Source organism: Balaenoptera musculus, chromosome 2 (assembly GCF_009873245.2).
Source record: "Balaenoptera musculus isolate JJ_BM4_2016_0621 chromosome 2, mBalMus1.pri.v3, whole genome shotgun sequence".
In the NCBI taxonomy this organism is placed as follows: domain Eukaryota; kingdom Metazoa; phylum Chordata; class Mammalia; order Artiodactyla; family Balaenopteridae; genus Balaenoptera; species Balaenoptera musculus.
Genome location: NC_045786.1, coordinates 130,100,489 through 130,118,901, shown reverse-complemented (window position 1 = coordinate 130,118,901; position 18,413 = coordinate 130,100,489). Strand labels below are relative to the sequence as shown.

Here is an 18,413-nt window from a genome sequence, read left to right as displayed (position 1 = left end):
TCAAAGCAGATGTCACTGGTTAAGAGTCCAGTTGATCAATAACGTTTCACAATCTCTGTCAGCATCAGGAGAAAGGCACTCAGCATGTCACTCTTAAAACGATCAGCACCAAATTTCCACAATTGCGTTTTCACAAAACGCAAATGGGTTTTTAATGAGAGCCCTAATTTTTCTTCGCTCGCAAACCAATTTCTGCAGGGTCAAAGTTCTGGCCACCACAGATACCGTCCTCCTAGATATAGGGACTCACTTAAGGACCACTTGGTGTAACATTCCTCCTGACAGCAGCTGGAGGCCGGTGCGTTGGACATATTTTTAACTAACAAACGCAGTCGTTTCAATTCATATTATTCTCTTGCCCTAAAAGTATGAGTTGGTTTCCATACCTACATTTTAACCCAGTCTCTTCCCCAGCGAGGCCACCTGTTTGCTCATCTTTCACAGGGCGAGGCGACCAGAACACTTCTGATGCAGCGTACTCTTTGCCCTAAGAGGAGAGGGCTGACGGGGCACCCAGACCTTGCCTCCCCTCGCCGAGGTTCCAGCTCCGGACACCTGCCCCCTTTAGGATTCGGTTCATCCGGCAATAGCCGGAGGGGTCCAACCCAATCCTCCTGCCTGGCGCGGGAGGGACTCAGACAAAGTCCGCGCTACAGTCGCCGGCTACCAGAGCACCCGGCGGAGGGCAGGGCGAGGGGGCGGAGTGAGAGCCATGACGCCAGGAGCCTCGGCCAATGGAAACGCCCCGCGGCGCCGGCCGAGCCGCCAGCCCATAAAAAGGAGGCGCTCCGGCACTTTTCAGTCTCGTCTGTTCCGGGCTCGGAGCGTACCCCTGGCCCGAGGCCTACCTTCTTCAGGTGACTCCGGTCGCAGCCCATTGCCCGCCGGCGAAGTTCAGTTGCAGCCCCTGACGCGTCCGAGGATCCCTCCGGGGCGGCTGCGGCAGGTCCATGGAGAAGGGCCCGGGGCGGGTGCAGGCGAAGCCGCGGGACGCCCGGTGCAGCAATGGGTTCCCCGAGGGGGAGCCGCCGCGGCCCAGGCCCAGCACGCCCACCGAGAAGCCGCCGCGGCCGGAGAGCAAGAGCGTCCAGCCGGCGGACGGCTGGAAGGGCGAGCGGCCCCGCAGCGAGGAGGACAACGAGCTGAACCTCCCCACCCTGGCGGCCGCCTACTCGTCCATCCTGCGCTCGCTGGGCGAGGACCCCCAGCGGCAGGGGCTGCTCAAGACGCCCTGGAGGGCGGCCACGGCCATGCAGTTCTTCACCAAGGGCTACCAGGAGACCATCTCAGGTCAGTGCGCCCGCCGGCCGGCGTGCCGGGCACTGGGGAGGTGGCTGCAGGAAGCGCGCGCCGGCTCCGGGAAGTTCCCGGAGTTGCTCACTCTTGGCGGAGGAAGCCGAGTGCTGTCACTTTCCGAACCCTGCCCTCGGCCCTGGCCCAGCCGTCTGGCCAAGGAGAGGGCCCTGCGTGGGACGCATTTTGGGCGCGGTGGGAGTCAGCGGTCTCTCCACCCGGGGACTGGTTGAAGCGGCCCTCGCGGGGTCCTCCCCGCTCACTGCACGCGGCCCTCTCCTCCAGCCTCGGGTTGGCGGGACCGCGGTCACAGAGCCTCCCCACGCCCCCTACCCCCGCCCCCGGGTGGGAGCCTGGAGCCCTTCTCGCCTGAGCGCCCAGGGCCGGATGCCCGAGGAACGTGCACCTGGGCTTGTGGACGTGACGGCTTCCTAGGTCATCTCTGCTCTGGAGGTCTCATTTTTGGTAGGTCTGGGGTGAAGCCTTGGCTTTGTGTGTCTGGAGCCGGGGGTGATCCTTTGCTGCAAACTCGGGGACCCTTACTCTCGCTGACTTGCCAGGGTACCCAGGTGTTCCGAAAGTCGTAATTCTCTCTTTTGTTCACATCCAGTTCACTCAAGCTCAGGACTTTGCCAGAATTTGGCATAGTTCTGGGCATGGGCTTTCCTGGAGTTTGAAGTGTGAGGTTTTGGGGGGGTTAGTTTGCTGCTTAAAGCCTTCTCCCCCTTTTCTCCCCCACTCCCCAAACCCCAAAGCAGGAAAGCGACTTCCTGGGAGTCGGGGAGGTTCGCTGGGCTGTGGGACCCGGAGTCCCTCTATCACCCACCTCCCACCCACGCATCCCAAAGGAGCGGGGTTGGCCCAGTGCCCTCGGCGCCTGAGGAGGGTCAGGCTTTTGCCCAGGAGGCCGGGAAGCAGGGGGTGCGGGGTGGCGGTGGAAAATGATTGAGAACTTCGCTGCCTAATTGCTGGGTGAGCGATGTTGGTCATTAATTAAAAAAAAAAGGGGGCTTCCCTGGTGGCGCAGTGGTTGAGAATCTGCCTGCTAGTGCAGGGGACACGGGTTCGAGCCCTGGTCTGGGAGGATCCCACATGCCGCGGAGCAGCTGGGCCCGTGAGCCACAACTACTGAGCCTGCGCGTCTGGAGCCTGTGCCCCGCAGCGGGAGGGGCCGCGATAGTGAGAGGCCCGCGCACCGCGATGAAGAGCGGTCCCCGCACCGCGATGAAGAGTGGCCCCCGCTTGCCGCAACTGGAGAAAGCCCTCGCACGAACCGAAGACCCAACACAGCCAAAAATAAATAAATAAATAAATAAGGTAGCTATAAAAAAAAAAAAAATTAAAAAAAAAAAAAAAAAAAAAAAAAAAAAAAAAGTTAAAAAAGCTCTGTCTTGCACAGCTCGGACCAAGGGCATTGTTTTCCAGTTCACATCTTCTGTACCTCTTGGTGACATTTATTCCTTTGGCCTAAGAAGCCTTCTGCCGTCACCATTTCTCAAAGAATAACAGTGCTGCTGCTTTGCGAGGTAACCTCCCTGCCCAGGTTATTTCCCCCATCAGGTTTCTGGAGGCTTCCTGAATAGATTCTGGGGAAAAACAGTTATTTTTGCCCAGTCTCCCCCACCCCAAAGGAAGGGTGGGAAATCAGTGTGAGAGGGGTGAGGCACATAAAGGAAATGACACTACATCTTAAAGCCAAGAAATGGATATCTAGTTCTGTGTCCAAGTTTACTTTTTAAACCCTTGTTGGTAAAAGTTTGGGGCCAAAAATACAGAATTTCAAAATGCAAAGACTGAAGAATAAACATTCTTCATTTGGTGAGTATTCTACCGTTTGGTGATATTCCACGATGTAATGAAGAAACATCTTCTTAGGGCCTTGCTCAGTCTGCCTCTTGTGGACACTGAAAGTGTCCACCGCACTTGGTCAGGCTTTGGGAATCTTGCCCTAATGGAATTCACAGGAGAGAGGGATTTCTGACCTCGAGAGTAGGGGGGGTCCTCCTGACTTTTGAGACCTAAAGTGTCTCAAAAGGTTTACTTAAGAAATGATTAGCAGAAGTTTGTCTCATGAGCCATAGGACTAATGACTGCAAAGAACACTTCATTCTACCTTAGAAGACAGTTCTAGTCAAGTGTTAATTTCTTATTTAAAAAGTCCATGGACCTAGGAACAGAAATCAGATTAGGGGGACTCTAATCTCCCTACCCAAGAGGACCTGGGGGAGAGGATGGAATGGGGAGTGACTGCTTAATGGGTTCCAGGTTTCCTTTTCGGATGATGAAAATGTTCTAGGACTAGAGAGTGGTGATGGTTGCACACATTGTGAATGTGCTAAATGCCACTGAATTGCACATTTTAAAATGGTTAAGATGATGAGTGTTATATGTATTTTACGACAGTGAAAATGTCACAGACCATTTAAGAGTTATTAATAGCCATTAATTGAATACTTTTTATGCTCTAAGTGCTTTATGTGGATGGTCTTTGGTTAATCCTCATTTTTGAGGTAAACACTGTCCTTTTACCCCATGATAAAGAAACTGAGGCAGAGAGGTTGACAGCTTCAGGTGGTAGAGCTGGTGTTGGAATCTATGCAGCCTGAATGCAGAACTCTTACCTGCTTCCTTATGTTGCTACTTAGTGAGATATGTCAATGTATCTTCTCTACTAAGCATTTCAAACTGAGTTCTGACCTAATACTTGGGTCACCAGCATTAAAATAAGGTGGAGTAGAATGGAGAAAATCAGTCTATCATATGTAGTAAGGGTAAATGTTTTGAGAAGCTTACAAGTAGGTTTTATAGGTATGATTTTTTCTGGTATGTACTGGCTGCAGTTGTAGAATGTAGTATTTCTTGTATTTGTTGTGGTCAAAAGTTTGAAAGCCTCTGTCTAGAGGATCACACTTAAGGACTTAACATTGATTACTTAGAGGTACATAAATAGAAGACAGAGAGGAGAGGATGACAAGGACGATACTGAACTTAAAGGAATGAACCTGAAATGGTGGTGGTCCAGGCCTTGGACCAACCTGGGTGGGAGAAGGAAGGATACTTTAAATCTATAGAAAATACAGAAGTAAGTAATAGAGAAAACACTCCTACCCAATCCCTAATTTTTACTTCTTTAGAGAGTATAAGTCAATGACCACTATAGATTATTTTGGATAGAAGCAAACTTCTTTGAAACTGTCACTTTTCTGTGCTTGTAGATAAGCTACTTAACATCTTTTATATCTCTGTATATTAATTACTTGTTACTAGTGTTGACTTAAGTTTTGTAAAACATAAAATAAATAAAATAAGTTGGTACTTTACATTCCCCAAATTGTTATTTTTTTTAAGTTCCTCTTGAGTGAATTGATGCTAATTTCTGGTGTTTGGGGAATTTGTCAGTTCTCCCTGCACTGCAGCGTATTTTCATGACCCTTGCGTGGTACACCTTTCTTTACTTTCCAGTATGTACCTTATAATGGGTGCATCTGTGGTCACCTGTAATGGGGCTCTGTCAAGGTTGTGCAAGTCTCCTGGTTACTGTTCACCACTGGGCTGTAGCTTGTAGTGGAGGGGGTGCTGGAAGAGACACTATCACCTCTCCCAGGAATGGCTGTGCTTTGAATAGCATCACAGGGTGATCCTTGGACCAGCTCATCTTTATCTGTTGCTATCCCATTTCAATTTAACCATATCCTAGTTCTCTTACATATTCAGAGAACCTTTGATGAGGTCTTCTTTTCTATATATTTCCTGTATTTCCACTATTTTTAAAATTCAGAATCCTAATTAAATTGGAGGGTCTGCTGTTGCCTGAGGTCTTTGATCTTCGTGTCCTTGTGTCTGACCCTTCCCTTTCCCTGTCCTCTCCTGGGTGTAAATGGGAACAACCTCTTAGATAGTATTATCCATCAAAGGTTAAGTGAATGTAACTTGTCTCATCAATTGTCCTTTTTATAAGTTTATGGGAGTACACAAGAGTCTTGAGTCTTCTGTCACATTTCTAGTTGAAGTAGGTTTTAGCTTGTTTTATCCAGGATGCCAAGGCAGTTTTCATAAATCAAGTTGACAGTGTTCCAAATTTGGGAAGCCTGTGAGCCTGTATATAATGCAGGAAGTGGAGATGGTATCACAGGTGATGGACTTCTTATAAATTTATTTTATGTTTTTAATTTATTTTTCGCTGTGTTGGGTCTTCGTTGTTGTGCACGGGCTTTAGTTGCAGCGAGCAGGGGCTACTCTTCATTGCGATGCGCGGGCTTCATTGCGGTGGCTTCTCTTGTTGCGGAGCACGGGCTCTAGGCGTGCGGACTTCGGTAGTTGTGTCACACGGGCTCAGTAGTTGTGGTGCACGGGCTTAGTTGCTCTGCGGCATGTGGGATCTTCCTGAACCAGGGATCGAACCCATGTCCCCTGCATCGGCAGGCGGATTCTTAACCACTGTGCTACATGGGAAGTCCCAGTGATGGACTTCTTGACTGTTTCCCCACCCTGCCTCAACCATGTTCACTGCAAGATGACAACTATTCTCTAAAGCTAAAGCGAGGCAATTAGATAGTTTATTTACACAAAAATGAGTCTTAGCCACTTCATACTGAAATGTGCCAGCACTCACAAAAGGTTTTTCTTTTTGAATCATGAACGTCTGTGATTTACCAAATCAGACTGCCATGATGAACTAAGAATTGTAACAACTTCTAAGATGTGATAATACTTATTTATCATAGCCTCCCATATTGTGGGCAAAAGGTGAGTTTATGTCCCATGTTTTAAAGTAGGTTGTAGAAGAGTTAATGTCATTATTGAGAGGTGCTATTTTAGATGTGTATAGTTCATTTAAATCTTGATTCACTAATAAGTTTCATTTTCATTTTGTTAATGAATACTTCTTACATAGGACTTAGTTCTGTGTATTGCCAGAAAAGGTACTATGAATAAAGAAGAAAAAATAACAAGACTATTGAAGTATATGACTGGAACTTGGGAGTAGTCAAAGTTGATTAAAGCTGTTAAGAGTCACTGAGAATGGAGGAGAAAATCTAGTCTTACTAGTTTCTTTTAAAAATGTATTATCTGTTAACATTTGTTTCTGGCCTGGGAGGAAAAGTCCTACACATAACTTTGAAATACTAAACAAACTGGTACTTGTTTTAGTTTCACTGGACTGCCATAAGAAAGTACCACAGACTGGACTGTTTAAAAAACAGAAATCTATCGTCTCACAGTTCTGGAGACTAGAAGTCTGAAATCAAGGTGTCGGTGGAACCATACTCCCTCTGAAAATCACAGGGAATGGGGAGGGGAGTGCGGTCCTTCCTTGCCTCTTCCCAGCTTCTGGTGGTAGCTGTCAATCCTTGGTGTTCCTTAGCTTGCAACTGCATTACTCCCATCTCTGCTTCTGTCGGTGTCCAAATTTTCCTCTTTTAAGGACATCAGTCACATAGGAGTGAATCCACTTTACACCAGTATGCCTTATCTTAATTTAGCTAATTACGTTTGCAGTTACTCTATTTCCAAGGTCACATTCTGAGGTACTGAGATTTAGGACTTCAACTTAACCTTCAACACAGTTTAACCTATACCAGTGTTAAATGCTATTATTCATAAGACTGACTGGGAGCTTTATAATTTCATTTAATTTATTCACTGAGAGCCAACTACTGCACTGAATGCTGGGAAACAGGTTCAGCAAAACCAGATATGGTTCCTTCCCTCATGGAACAGACAGTCTATTAGGCTAAAACAGATATTCATCAGAATCACATGAATTAGTGTGATTATAGATGGAGAAATCTAGTGATAAAAAGAACACAGCTCAGTGAGAGCATTTACCAAAGGAACTTGATCTGTGCTAGGAGATGGGAAGTGTGGATGCTTGAGCTGACATCTGAATAACAACAAACACTCCTGACTACTATGTGCTGAGCACAGTTGTGAGTTCTTTGCATGTATTGCCTCACTGACCCTCACAATAACCCTACTGGGTAGGTAATATTAGCCCTGTTTTTAGGGATAAGGAAACTGGGGCACAGAGAGAACTTGCACAAGATCATATCTGAAAAATAGCAGCACTGGGAGAATGATAGAGAATGAGAATCATCATCATCTCTCATAGTCTATTTAATTTTAATCATAATATTTTACTGATTTATTTGAATCACCTCCCCTCCCCTTCCCTTTCTGTATCTTCTCGGATGTTTTCTTTTTCTTTTCTTTTATTTATTTATTTTTGGCTGCGTTGGGTCTTCGTTGCTGCATGCAGGCTTTCTCTCGTTGCAGGGAGCGGGGGCTACTCTTCGTTGCAGTTCGTGGGCTTCTCATTGTGGCGGCTTCCCTTGTTGTGGAGCACAGGCTCTAGGCACATGGGCTTAGGTAATTGTGGTACGTGGGCTCAGTAGTTGTGGCTCGCGGGCTCTAGAGAGCAGGCTCAGTAGTTGTGGCGCACATTGCTCCGCAGCATGTGGGATCTTCCCGGACCAGGGCTTGAACCCGTGTCTCCTGTATTGGCAGGCGGATTCTTAACCACTGTGCCAGCAGGGAAGCCCTCTGCTGTTTTCTTTGTCCAGCTCTCGAAACTCTTCTATGCCTGGGCATTCCCCCACTGACTCATTTGCAGTATACCTCTATTTGAGTCCACTATTTGGTTGAGTCAGACTGCAGTAATAAAATTTGCCAGGAGAGGGCAACTATCTAATCTTTGATGAATCTTAGGTTATGAATCCTAGATTATATGAACAATTCATAACTCCAGTTTATGTAATGAATATGTTCCCTATGGTTATACATTCTCTACTGAGTTTATGGCAATTAGATTGAGGGATAATTTAGATTGGGGTTAATCAAAGATTGTCTGAATCAAGGTAAATTTGTTATACTCAAGATTGAGAGGACATTTACTCACTAGAATTTGGTTCTGTTATAGCCTCAGTCACAGTTTTTTAGAAGAGGGACTGTCTGTACTCACGTTTGAATGCCTAGCAAATTGCCCAGCACATGTAGATGACTTGATGAATGTTTGAATTAATTTCTTAAAGACAAGGACCCCTTCTTGGGACTTCCCTGGTGGTCCAGTGGTTAAGACTCTGCGCTCCCAATGCAGGGGGCCCGGGTTCGATCCCTGGTCAGGGGACTAGATCCCGCATGCCGCAGCTAAGAGCCTGCATGCTGCAACTAAAGATCCTGCAGGCCGCAACTAAGATTCCGTGTGCAGCAACTAAGACCTGGCGCAGACAAATAAATAAATAAATAAATATTGAAAAAAAAAAAGACAAGGACCCCTTCTTAACACTTGTCTTTCTCCTACCACCGTGCTCTGTGCATAGGTGCTCAATAAATGCTGGCTTTTTTACACACTAAAGAAAAGCGTAGGGGATTAGCTTCATGGAAAAGCCATGGAAGTTATTTCTACTGGATCTCCTGAACACTTCTATTCTAGGCCAGAGGTCATCCTTTAGACATCTTTGTGTCCTTCACAGAGTCCTGCGCCTGTAGAAACTCACCTATTTGGCGAGATGGCTTCTTCTATATCCAGTCAACATATTATTCCAAGGTATCAATTGAAGCAACTGGCGTGTTTCCCTGGCACATCAAAATTCTCATGGGGAAGAATCTCTAGAAAATCTGTCAGGATTGCAGTCAGTTTTTAAATTATTGTAGAAGTGTTCAAATGTACACAAAATTAGAATAGTATAATGAGTTTCTATGTGCCCATCACCCAACCTTTAACATAAACATAGGTCTGTCTTGCTTCGTTCCTCTTGTCACACACCTTCCCCCCACTGAATTATTTTAAAGCAATTCCTAAATATGTCACTTCATTGATAAATACTTTACTATACCTCGAAAATAGAGACTTAAAAATGTTGTCATACTTGAAATCAACAGTAATTCCTTAATATCAAATATCTAACCAATATTTACATTTCTTTGATTTTTCTCATAGGTATCTCTTTACAAATTGGTTTGTTTGAATAAGGATTCAGACAAGATTCACGTATTATATTTGATAAAAGTCTTCAAGTTTTTAAAAAATTTGTTAGTTTGGTATTCTTTTTTATCCCCTAACAATTTGTTGAAGAACCAGGGTCATTTGTCCTATAGAATTTCCCACATTCTGGGTTCTGCTCGTTATTTTTCTCACGATTTAATTTAACATGTTCCTTTAGCTCCTGTGTTGCTTATATACTAGCAGTTAGATTTAGACACTTGCCTTCCTGCCTCTCCCCACTCCCACCCCCACCAAATAACTCTTAAATTTAGTCAAGGGTACTTCATAGGTGGTGGCATGTGCTTCCATCGGTAAGCAGTTAAATATCTAGTTGTCTTTTTGTGATGTTATAATCGATTAGCTTTAAGTGTTATCAGCCTAAGTTGTCCATTACAGAGCTTCTCACCAGCATTTCACTGGACTTTAGAAGCCATTGGTGATTGCCTAGATCCAGTATTTTTTAGAGGTTGAAAAATAATGATGTTTGGTTCTTTAATTCCTTCTGAATTTATTAACTGGAGTTCTTCTATAAAGAAGATACATGGGAACTCTTTAGGCCATCTTTGCAACTATTCAGTAAGTTTAAAAGTATTTTAAATAAAGCTTAAAGATATATAAGGTTGTTAATTTCTCTAATATATTTCTTTAATTCTGCACTGGAGATTGACCTAATTATGCCTCAATCTAGAAGCCATAAAAGAAAATAATTGTTACTTTATATAAAAACTAAGAACTTTCACAGGTCAAATACCAACAGAAATGACAAACTGGGAAGAAATATTTACAATTCATATTGTAGACAACAGGATAATCATACTAATATAAAAGAGATGCTAGAAATTAATGTGAGAGAAAGACCAAAAACACAATTGAAAAATTGGCAAGACATGTGAGCAGACAATTCACAGGAAAGGAAATACAAGTGACTTTTAAATACATGGAAAGATGCTTGACCTCACCTTCAATAAGAGAAATGCACACAGACCACCCAAAGATATACTTTTTCCTTGTTTGATTGGCCAAAGTCTAGAAACTTGATACTGCATTACATTATGGAAGTTATAGGGAAACAAATATTACTGTTGAGAGTGTAGCTATCTTTATGGAGGATAATTTGGCAACATCTATTAAATACAAATACATATATCCTATTTGAAAATCCTGCCTCTGGGAATTGCATACACGAAATGACATATGCTCAAGGTTAGTCACTGCAGCCATGAAAAGAACCATCCTATATGTCTAGTCCCTTAGAATGGCTAAATGACGCAGAGGAGTTATGTTGGGGGGGACAATAAAATGTTTATATTGACATTAAGAATTGGAGGATACACAAGTGGTTATATGTTAATCAGGGATATGAACTGGGCAGATGGCAGACCAGAGTAGAAGCAAGACTTTTCACTATATTTTCAGTTTTTGATCTTTGAAGTATGTACATGTATTTTCAAATAGATAAATTAAAAACATTGTGACAGAGTTGTTTCAAATCTAGGAGCAAAGGAAATACAACTTTTTAAGGGCTAGCTAATAAGAAAAATCTGGTTACTGAAAACCTTTACCCTGGAATTAGAGAAAAATAGTTAGATGTATATATTTGCAAGCTTGATCTTCATTGTGATCCATATTGTGTAAAGAAAGAGACTGAGTTTGAATGTGACCTTGTCCCTTAACTATCTGTATAATTACTGGCATGTCTCCAAACTTAATTTTCATCTTTCTCTTTTTATAAAGGATGGTAATACCTGCTTTGCCTGGGCTCTTACAAGAATTAAGAAGGTATGCGAAAAGCACCTGATGCTTAATATATTCCTGCTTTTATGATGAGGAAGAACTATGGGGTTGGATTAATTGGAAAGTGTTTTAAGAATGTGGGATACTCTGGAGCCCTGAGCCACCATGTAAAAAGTCCAGTTACTCTGAGGCTGCCATGCTGTGAGGAAGCTCTGCCATGTGGCGAGGCCACAACTGGGTGTTCCAGCCGATGGCTTTAGCTGAGGTCCCACCCAACAGCTAGCACCAAACACTAGACATGCGAGTAAAGACTCCTCCAGGTGATTCCAGCCCCCAGCCAACGAGTCGTCCCCACTGAGCCCCAGACGTTGTGGACCAGAGGCCAGTCATCTCTCCTGTGCCTTGTCTGAATTCCTGACCCACAGAATCCCAGGACATAATAAAATAGTTGTACACCACTAAATTCTGGGATGTTCTGTTATGCACCAAAAGCAACTGGACCAGAGTTTGAGATGAGGGTGGTTAAAATTTGCATTTGTGCAGAGGAAAAGGGAGTGACTTAAACAGGCCAAGAGATGGCATGGTGGTTTAAGGCTAGAAATTCAAATTTGTGAATTATCAGTATAAAGCTGAGAGTTAAGCTCGGAGAGTGCCTGAGCTCCTCAGAGGAGTGAGAAGAGGAGACGTCAGCATTCTGACACTAAGGAGAGTGAGAGAAGAACCAGCAGAGACCGCCCTAAAGGGAGATGTGAGAGGCAGGAGATCCAGGAGTGTAAGTGTTGGCAGAAAATGGTTTTAAAAGGAACGTGGAACAGAAGGAAAATGCCCCGAGACATAGTAGACTTGAGTCAGATTGCCTGGCTTCAAATCCTGTTACTGACCAGCTGTGCCTTAATTGCTTCATCTGTAAAATGGGGCAGTTAATAGTAATCATCCATCTTATAGGGTTATTGTGAGGATTAAGTGAGTTAGTACACATAAAGTGCTGAGAGAAATGCCCAGCATGTATGAAGTGTTACAGACATTTTGTCTGTGTTAGCAATGAGTACTGAGATTTTATTTGAAGGTGGTGTTAGTAGTTTCAATAGCTTAATGTGCTCAGAAGCCAGATTGTAGGACTTCAGGGAGTAATTTAACAAATTACAGAAAATAAGAAGTTTTTTGAGGTATTTTTCCCTGACCGGTAGGATCATGTGAGCTTCCCCTTGGTGTGTATCAAGGCAGCAGTGTGCTGGTTGCTGGTGAATGAAAGTGTTAGGTGTTGAAGAGAAGAGCATGGGCACCCAAACCCTGGGAAGTGGGCCAGGTTGTATGCGTGTGATCTCATATGATCCTCCTGTCAACTTGGAGGCCGTACTCATTATAAAGAGTTGGAAACTGAGAGGCCTCTGGTCAAGTCACTTGCCAGAGGGCACAGAGCAAAACCCAGGTGTGTGTGACGACAGAGCTCATGTTCCAATGGACATGGTGCCCCCTCAGGTTTTAAGTGCCTATGTTACATTTTCATATGACGATCCATTTAATTAAGATGTGAGCAGTGTAATCCATAGGCATACTGTTTTTCTTCTTGAATTCTAGCAAACAGAAAGCCAAGTAGTTTCAGTTTTGAGGCATTTCTTAACATCCTGACTTTAAGATAGTTCATGAAATTTTTAATCAGGGGAATTTGTGAATAATTGCAAAAAATTTAGCTAAATTACATTCAGTTCAAAGGTAGATTAATAACTAACAAACTTTTCCCCACTTAATCTTTTGAGGGAGATATTTGAAAACCAAACTTTTATACATTTTGTCTAAAGCACATTTAATTATATTTTGATCATTTATACTTTACAAATGTGAGTCTGTTTTAATGGTTTTACTATTTGGAAACTTTTCAGTTCTGTTTTAAATCTTTGTTTTTAGGGTTTGTACTTTTTCTTAAATGCAGTTATAAATTCTTAATCTTTCCTTTTATTTGAAGTAATTTTTTCTGTAACTACAATGGTATGTAAATTTCAGAGATACAATTTATTTTATCTTCTCTTTGAATAATTAGGCAGAATAATACAACATAATTATGTTGCATCTCTACCAACTTACCCAGTTGTGTTTCCTACTGCATGTTTGCAACTGTGTTGAAGTGCATACAGTTGAATGTTGTATATTCTTTTTTTATTTGTTTGCTTTAAAACATACACGACATAAAGTTTAGCATTTTAACCATTTTTAAGTATATAGTTCAGTGGCATTAAGTACATTCGCATTGTTGTGCAACCATCACCACAGTCTATTTCCAGAACATTTTCATTATCCCAAACTGAAACCATATTCATCAATCAATAACTCCCTGGTCCCCTTTCCTCTCAGCCCTTGGTAACCTCTATTTTACTTTCTGCATTTGAGTATTCTAGGGACCTCATATGAATGGAATCATATCATTTTATCCTTTGTGTCTGGCTTATTTCACTTAGCATAATGTCTTCAAGGTTCGTCCATGTTAAGAGCATCATTTTAAAGTTAGAGAAGAACCGTTTGGTCCTTGTTTGAGCCAGTAACTCATCTGTAGAATGTTGTATGTTCTTAAATTTGTAAGTATTTTATTTTCTTATTTTAAGGAATCTTCAGAATTGAAGATATATTAACTGTGTGCATATTTATTTATCAAACATCAGGCCTGTGAATGACCCTGAGCTAACTGTTGAAAGGGAAGCAAAACTGGTTGGCCTTGGATTGGCCCTCAGGGAGCCTCTGGTCTGTGCTAGCTGGGACCAGACACTAAGTTCCTGCAGAGCGGAGCAAGTGGGGTGCTGTGTGGTCAGAATGAAGGTGGGTTCTTATGGCGGAGAGACTTGAAACCACAGATGACTATGGAGGAGGTAGATTTTGAGCTGAACCTAGAAGGAAATTCATTTTGAATTTTTTTTTTTTTTAAACAAATAGTCCATGATAGTTAAGAGAAGATTACGCTCTTAGGTGTTCTGGAATAAAAAGAATACACTAATATTCATAGTTGTCTGTACCATAGAGCTAAAATTAAATGAAGCTTTCAAAGCAGGTTGTTTTTTTTAATTTATTTATTTATTTATTTATGGCTGTGTTGGGTCTTCGTTTCTGTGCAAGGGCTTTCTCTAGTTGTGGCAGGCGGGGGCCACTCTTCATCGCGGTGCGCGGGCCCCTCACTGTCGCGGCCTCTCTCATTGCGGGGCACAGGCTCCAGACGCGCAGGCTCAGCAATTGTGGCTCATGGGCCCAGTTGCTCCGCAGCATGTGGGATCTTCCCAGACCAGGGCTCAAACCCGTGTCCCCTGCATTGGCAGGCAGACTCTCAACCACTGCGCCACAAGGGAAGCCCTCAAAGCAGGTTTATTTTAAACTTTTTAAAGATCAGCATGGGAAGGTATTAGGGCTGGCTTCTTTCTCTGATGTTTCTAAAGTCCATTTTGACCAGTCAGCCCTTCTGATGAACAACTTTACCTGAACACATGTTGCTTGTCCAGGCTTTATAATCTGGTCGTTCATTTCATCTTGCAATTCTTCCTTCTCATTAATCCCCTTGGTTACTCGTGCCCCAAGTCCTGACTCTTATACTTCCTGACTATTTCTAGACTCTCTTACCTTCTCTTGCTTTGACTCTTAGTCATCTCTCACTTCTTTACTGGCTGTCTTGCCTCCTAGCTTGTCCTGCTCCCATCCATCAGTGCCAGAGTGATTTTACAGACATCGAGTAGATCTCTTCCTTCCGGAAACACTTGACTGATTTCCTCCTGTCTTTCCTCACCATGGCTGTAATGTTTTGTTGTGTTCCAGCCTCTTGCCTGCATTTTTAAATTCTCTTCCATCACCACCTCCTCACGAGGGCAAGTTAGCATTTTAGTTTAGTGCATAGCTTAGCGCATAGCCTGTTTTGAAAATCCACTCTGTCTCCTTCTCACACTGGAGCTGGAGACTGAGGCAGAAGTCCTACATGAAGCTTGTTCTGCAATATTTGGCCCTTATGCCTGCTCTCTACCTCTAATTGTTCCTCTTTTTTTTTTTAAGCTTTGGCTGCTAACCATGAGAATCCACTCCCCTGCCACCTCCACCACTCAACACCTTTTGCCTCTCTAGAGTTCTGTGAACAAGCACCCAGGTTCAGGTGAGGAAACTGGCAGTTGCTGAGTTCTGGGTTGAATTTTTTTGAGATCTGGTTGGTCCAGATGCTGTTTCAGTGAAGTTCCTGGCTATTGATGTGAGGCATGATCATACATGTATTAGTTTTTTTTTTTTTAAGGATTTATTTATTTTTAATTATTCTTTATTTATTTATTTATTTTTGGCTGTGTTGGGTCTTCGTTTCTGTGCGAGGGCTTTCTCTAGTTGCGGCGAGCGGGGGCCACTCTTCATCGCAGTGCGCGGGCCTCTCACTATCGCGGCCTCTCTTGCTGCGGAGCACAGGCTCCAGACGCGCAGGCTCAGTAGTTGTGGCTCACGGGCCCATTTGCTCTGCGGCATGTGGGATCTTCCCAGACCAGGGCTCGAACCCGTGTGCCCTGCATTGGCAGGCAGATTCTCAACCACTGCGCCACCAGGGAAGCCCAGTTTTTATTCTAAGTAGGAATCAGAGCCCAGTTCAACAGAGGCCATTGACAAATGTCCCAAACAAGGAATTTGTAACTAAAATAGCTTAAGATACAATTACACCGATGGTATAGTTTATGCACTCGCAGTAAGATGTTCCTGAGCAGTGATGAAGGTACTGGGTGCTGGAGTTCAACTGAGAGGCTGTTAACTCGGCGAGGACTCTGCAGAACTCCAGACCACTTTAAGGTAGAGCTGCTGTAGATCACACCTCTCCAGCTCACCACCCCTTCAAGATACAAGTGCTTCTGTTAATGCACAGGCAACTGTGGAGGAGTGCCACTCCGGTTGCCCATCAGAAACAATTTGCCTTTCAGCCATAAGGGTAAGGTGCAGTTAGCTGACAGCCCCCAGCTGTCAGCGCCTTCAGGATTTGCCTCCATGGAGGCCAAGCTTAGCCCATGCTGTTTTTTTCTCTCATTTTAATATCTTAACTCTTTCTTTCTATACCCCTCCAGCACAACAAACTGAGCCTTTTCAAGGGTGGCCCTTTACAAGTAAAGTAGCTTATAAGAGGGACAAGTCTTTTAGCTACATATTTAGCATGTTAGAAATGTTCACTGATATAATATTGATGCTAAGCGTCCATTTGGTGTTTCTCAAACCATTTTAGTGTGTTAACAAAGACTCATCCTGGTATAACGGGAAGAACAACTAGTCTGGACTAGTCACAGCATCTGCACTAACTAGTTTATGACCCTGCACAAGTCACTTTCAAGACTACTGTGGATCTGGTCTGCAGGGAAAGGCAGTTACGCTAGAGTTGGATTGTCTCGCTGAGGTCTCTGTAGTATGGGCACGCTTGTCGGCATTCTCTCTTTGCTCACTCTGTTGACTTCCAGCAGCTGACAGGTGAGGTCCTAGCAAGGACCTCAGGCTTCTTTTGTTGCTAGAGGTGCTGTTTTCCTTTGAAACATTCAAGCCACACAGATAGTTTCTATGGTAACAGGTCTCTCTTATTTTTCTTGTGACGCAGATTTTTTAAAAGGTGCTTCGTCGATATGCTCTTTAGGGTTGGTGATCTTCTAACCTATAGCCCCTTTGCTTGGACAAAACATTTATTTAAAGACTTTCCCCTCAGGAGTATTGTAGACACTTCTCCAAGAAGAGTAAGCAGTTGCTAGTCATACTAGCACTTGAGGTTTTAGTCTATTAATAAAGCTTTATATAAATTAGAAGAGGAATTGTTGGATTCATTGGTTAAACAGTAATACCAAGAAAACTGATATTCTGTTAGAATCATGACATTTTATTTTACTTTTAATTTTTATTATGTAAAATTTCCAAACACAAAAGTAGACAAAATTGTATGAGGGACAGCTGTATACTTACTACCTAAATTTAAAATTAACGTTTTGTCATATTGGTATGGTCTATTCTTTTACTGAGAGCAAATCAGAGATGTGTATTTAGAGGTGAAATGTCACTCTTGAAGATGTTTTTCTTCTTAACCGTTTATACTATCCTTAGTAAAACTAACTATTAATTCCTTTATATCATTTAGTACCTAATCTACATTCAGATTTCCCCAGTTGTCCCAAATGTCTTTCACTCATGATTTGTTCAAACTAGGACCCACTCAGTATCCATACATTTGCATTTGATTGTTAGGTTTAAATCTAGAAAAGTTCCTACTACCCTCCTCCCCCTGATTTATCAGAGATTGTCAGCTATCCTGTAAGATATTCCACCTTTGAGATTTGTGTGATTCTTTTCTTCTTGTTTTCATTTAATTTGTTTCTCTATCCCTCATATTCCTGGAAACTGGAAGTTAGGTCTGAAGACTTGATTAAATTCAGGGAAAACATTTTCATTAGGAATGCTGTTTTCTTCATGCAATATCACAATCAGGAGAGACACAATATTTGGATCTTGAAGATTGTAAGACTCTAGTTGGTTTGAAAAGCTATCTTTTACTGGTTTCCTAGGATAAACTTCCATAGAGAAGCTCCTTTTTTTAAAAAAAGCCTTTTTATTAGTTTGAAGATTTAATGTGATTCTCCTTTCCCCTGAAACTGTTCCAGTTTGATTTCGAAAAGTAAAGGTCAAAGTAGCATTAAATTACTGAATTTTCCTGCATATAAACCAAATAAATAGTTGGTTAAACGGTATTTTGCTACTGAGGTGCACCAGCTCTGGGCTCTAGCAGATGGTTGGTATCAGGCCACTCTTTCTAGCTGCTCTCCTGGGCTGGCAGTTAGCTTGACCCTCTCTTCTCCTTCAGCCTCCATATACATTAACTATTGATATTTTATTTTTCTTTTAAAGAATCAGATTTGCTCTCTTCATTTCCTTTGCTGTTCTAGGCCTTGTCACCTCATGGCTGCAGCAACTCCTGATTTGGCTTTCCAGCCACTGGGCTCACCAGGTTCAGACTTCTGGTGGCTTCTGGAAGTCAGAGGACAGGGGTCAAAATCCAGCCCTCAAACCAGCAGTTGGCTCTTCTTCAGCAGGCACTTAGTGTTTCCAAATAGAGCATCAGTTTCCTTATCTGTCAAATGAGGATAATAACTTTTGACCAATGCAGAGTGTGGCAGGACTTGAAAGAGGTTACCAACTAAATGTAAATTTTAACTTGAAAAATGCTCTAAAGCAGAAGGGAATTTGGTTTCTGCCCAGTGCATGACCCATTCAGGCAGTGTACCTCTCCTTTTATTGTTTCTCACCTCTGTATTTCATCTCATATAGTACCTCCTTCCCTCGCGCCCTCTAGAAAACCCTCTCTTCCTTTCCTCGTATCCATCCTTAAGGCCTGGCTCAAATCTTTATCTTCAATTTTGTACGGCTGTATTTCTTCTCCTGG

General features: G+C 43.1%; 1 protein-coding gene across 1 annotated transcript in view; it reads left to right on the top strand.

Moving 5' to 3' along the window:
* Positions 1-427: 427 nt before the first annotated feature.
* Positions 428-18,413, top strand: part of GCH1 (GTP cyclohydrolase 1) — a 53,731-nt gene continuing 35,745 nt past the window's right edge. The window contains exon 1 of the mRNA XM_036842486.1: positions 428-1,290. Within this exon, the coding sequence (XP_036698381.1) occupies positions 951-1,290 (340 nt within the window). The 5' untranslated portion in view covers positions 428-950. The remainder of the gene's footprint in view (positions 1,291-18,413) is intronic.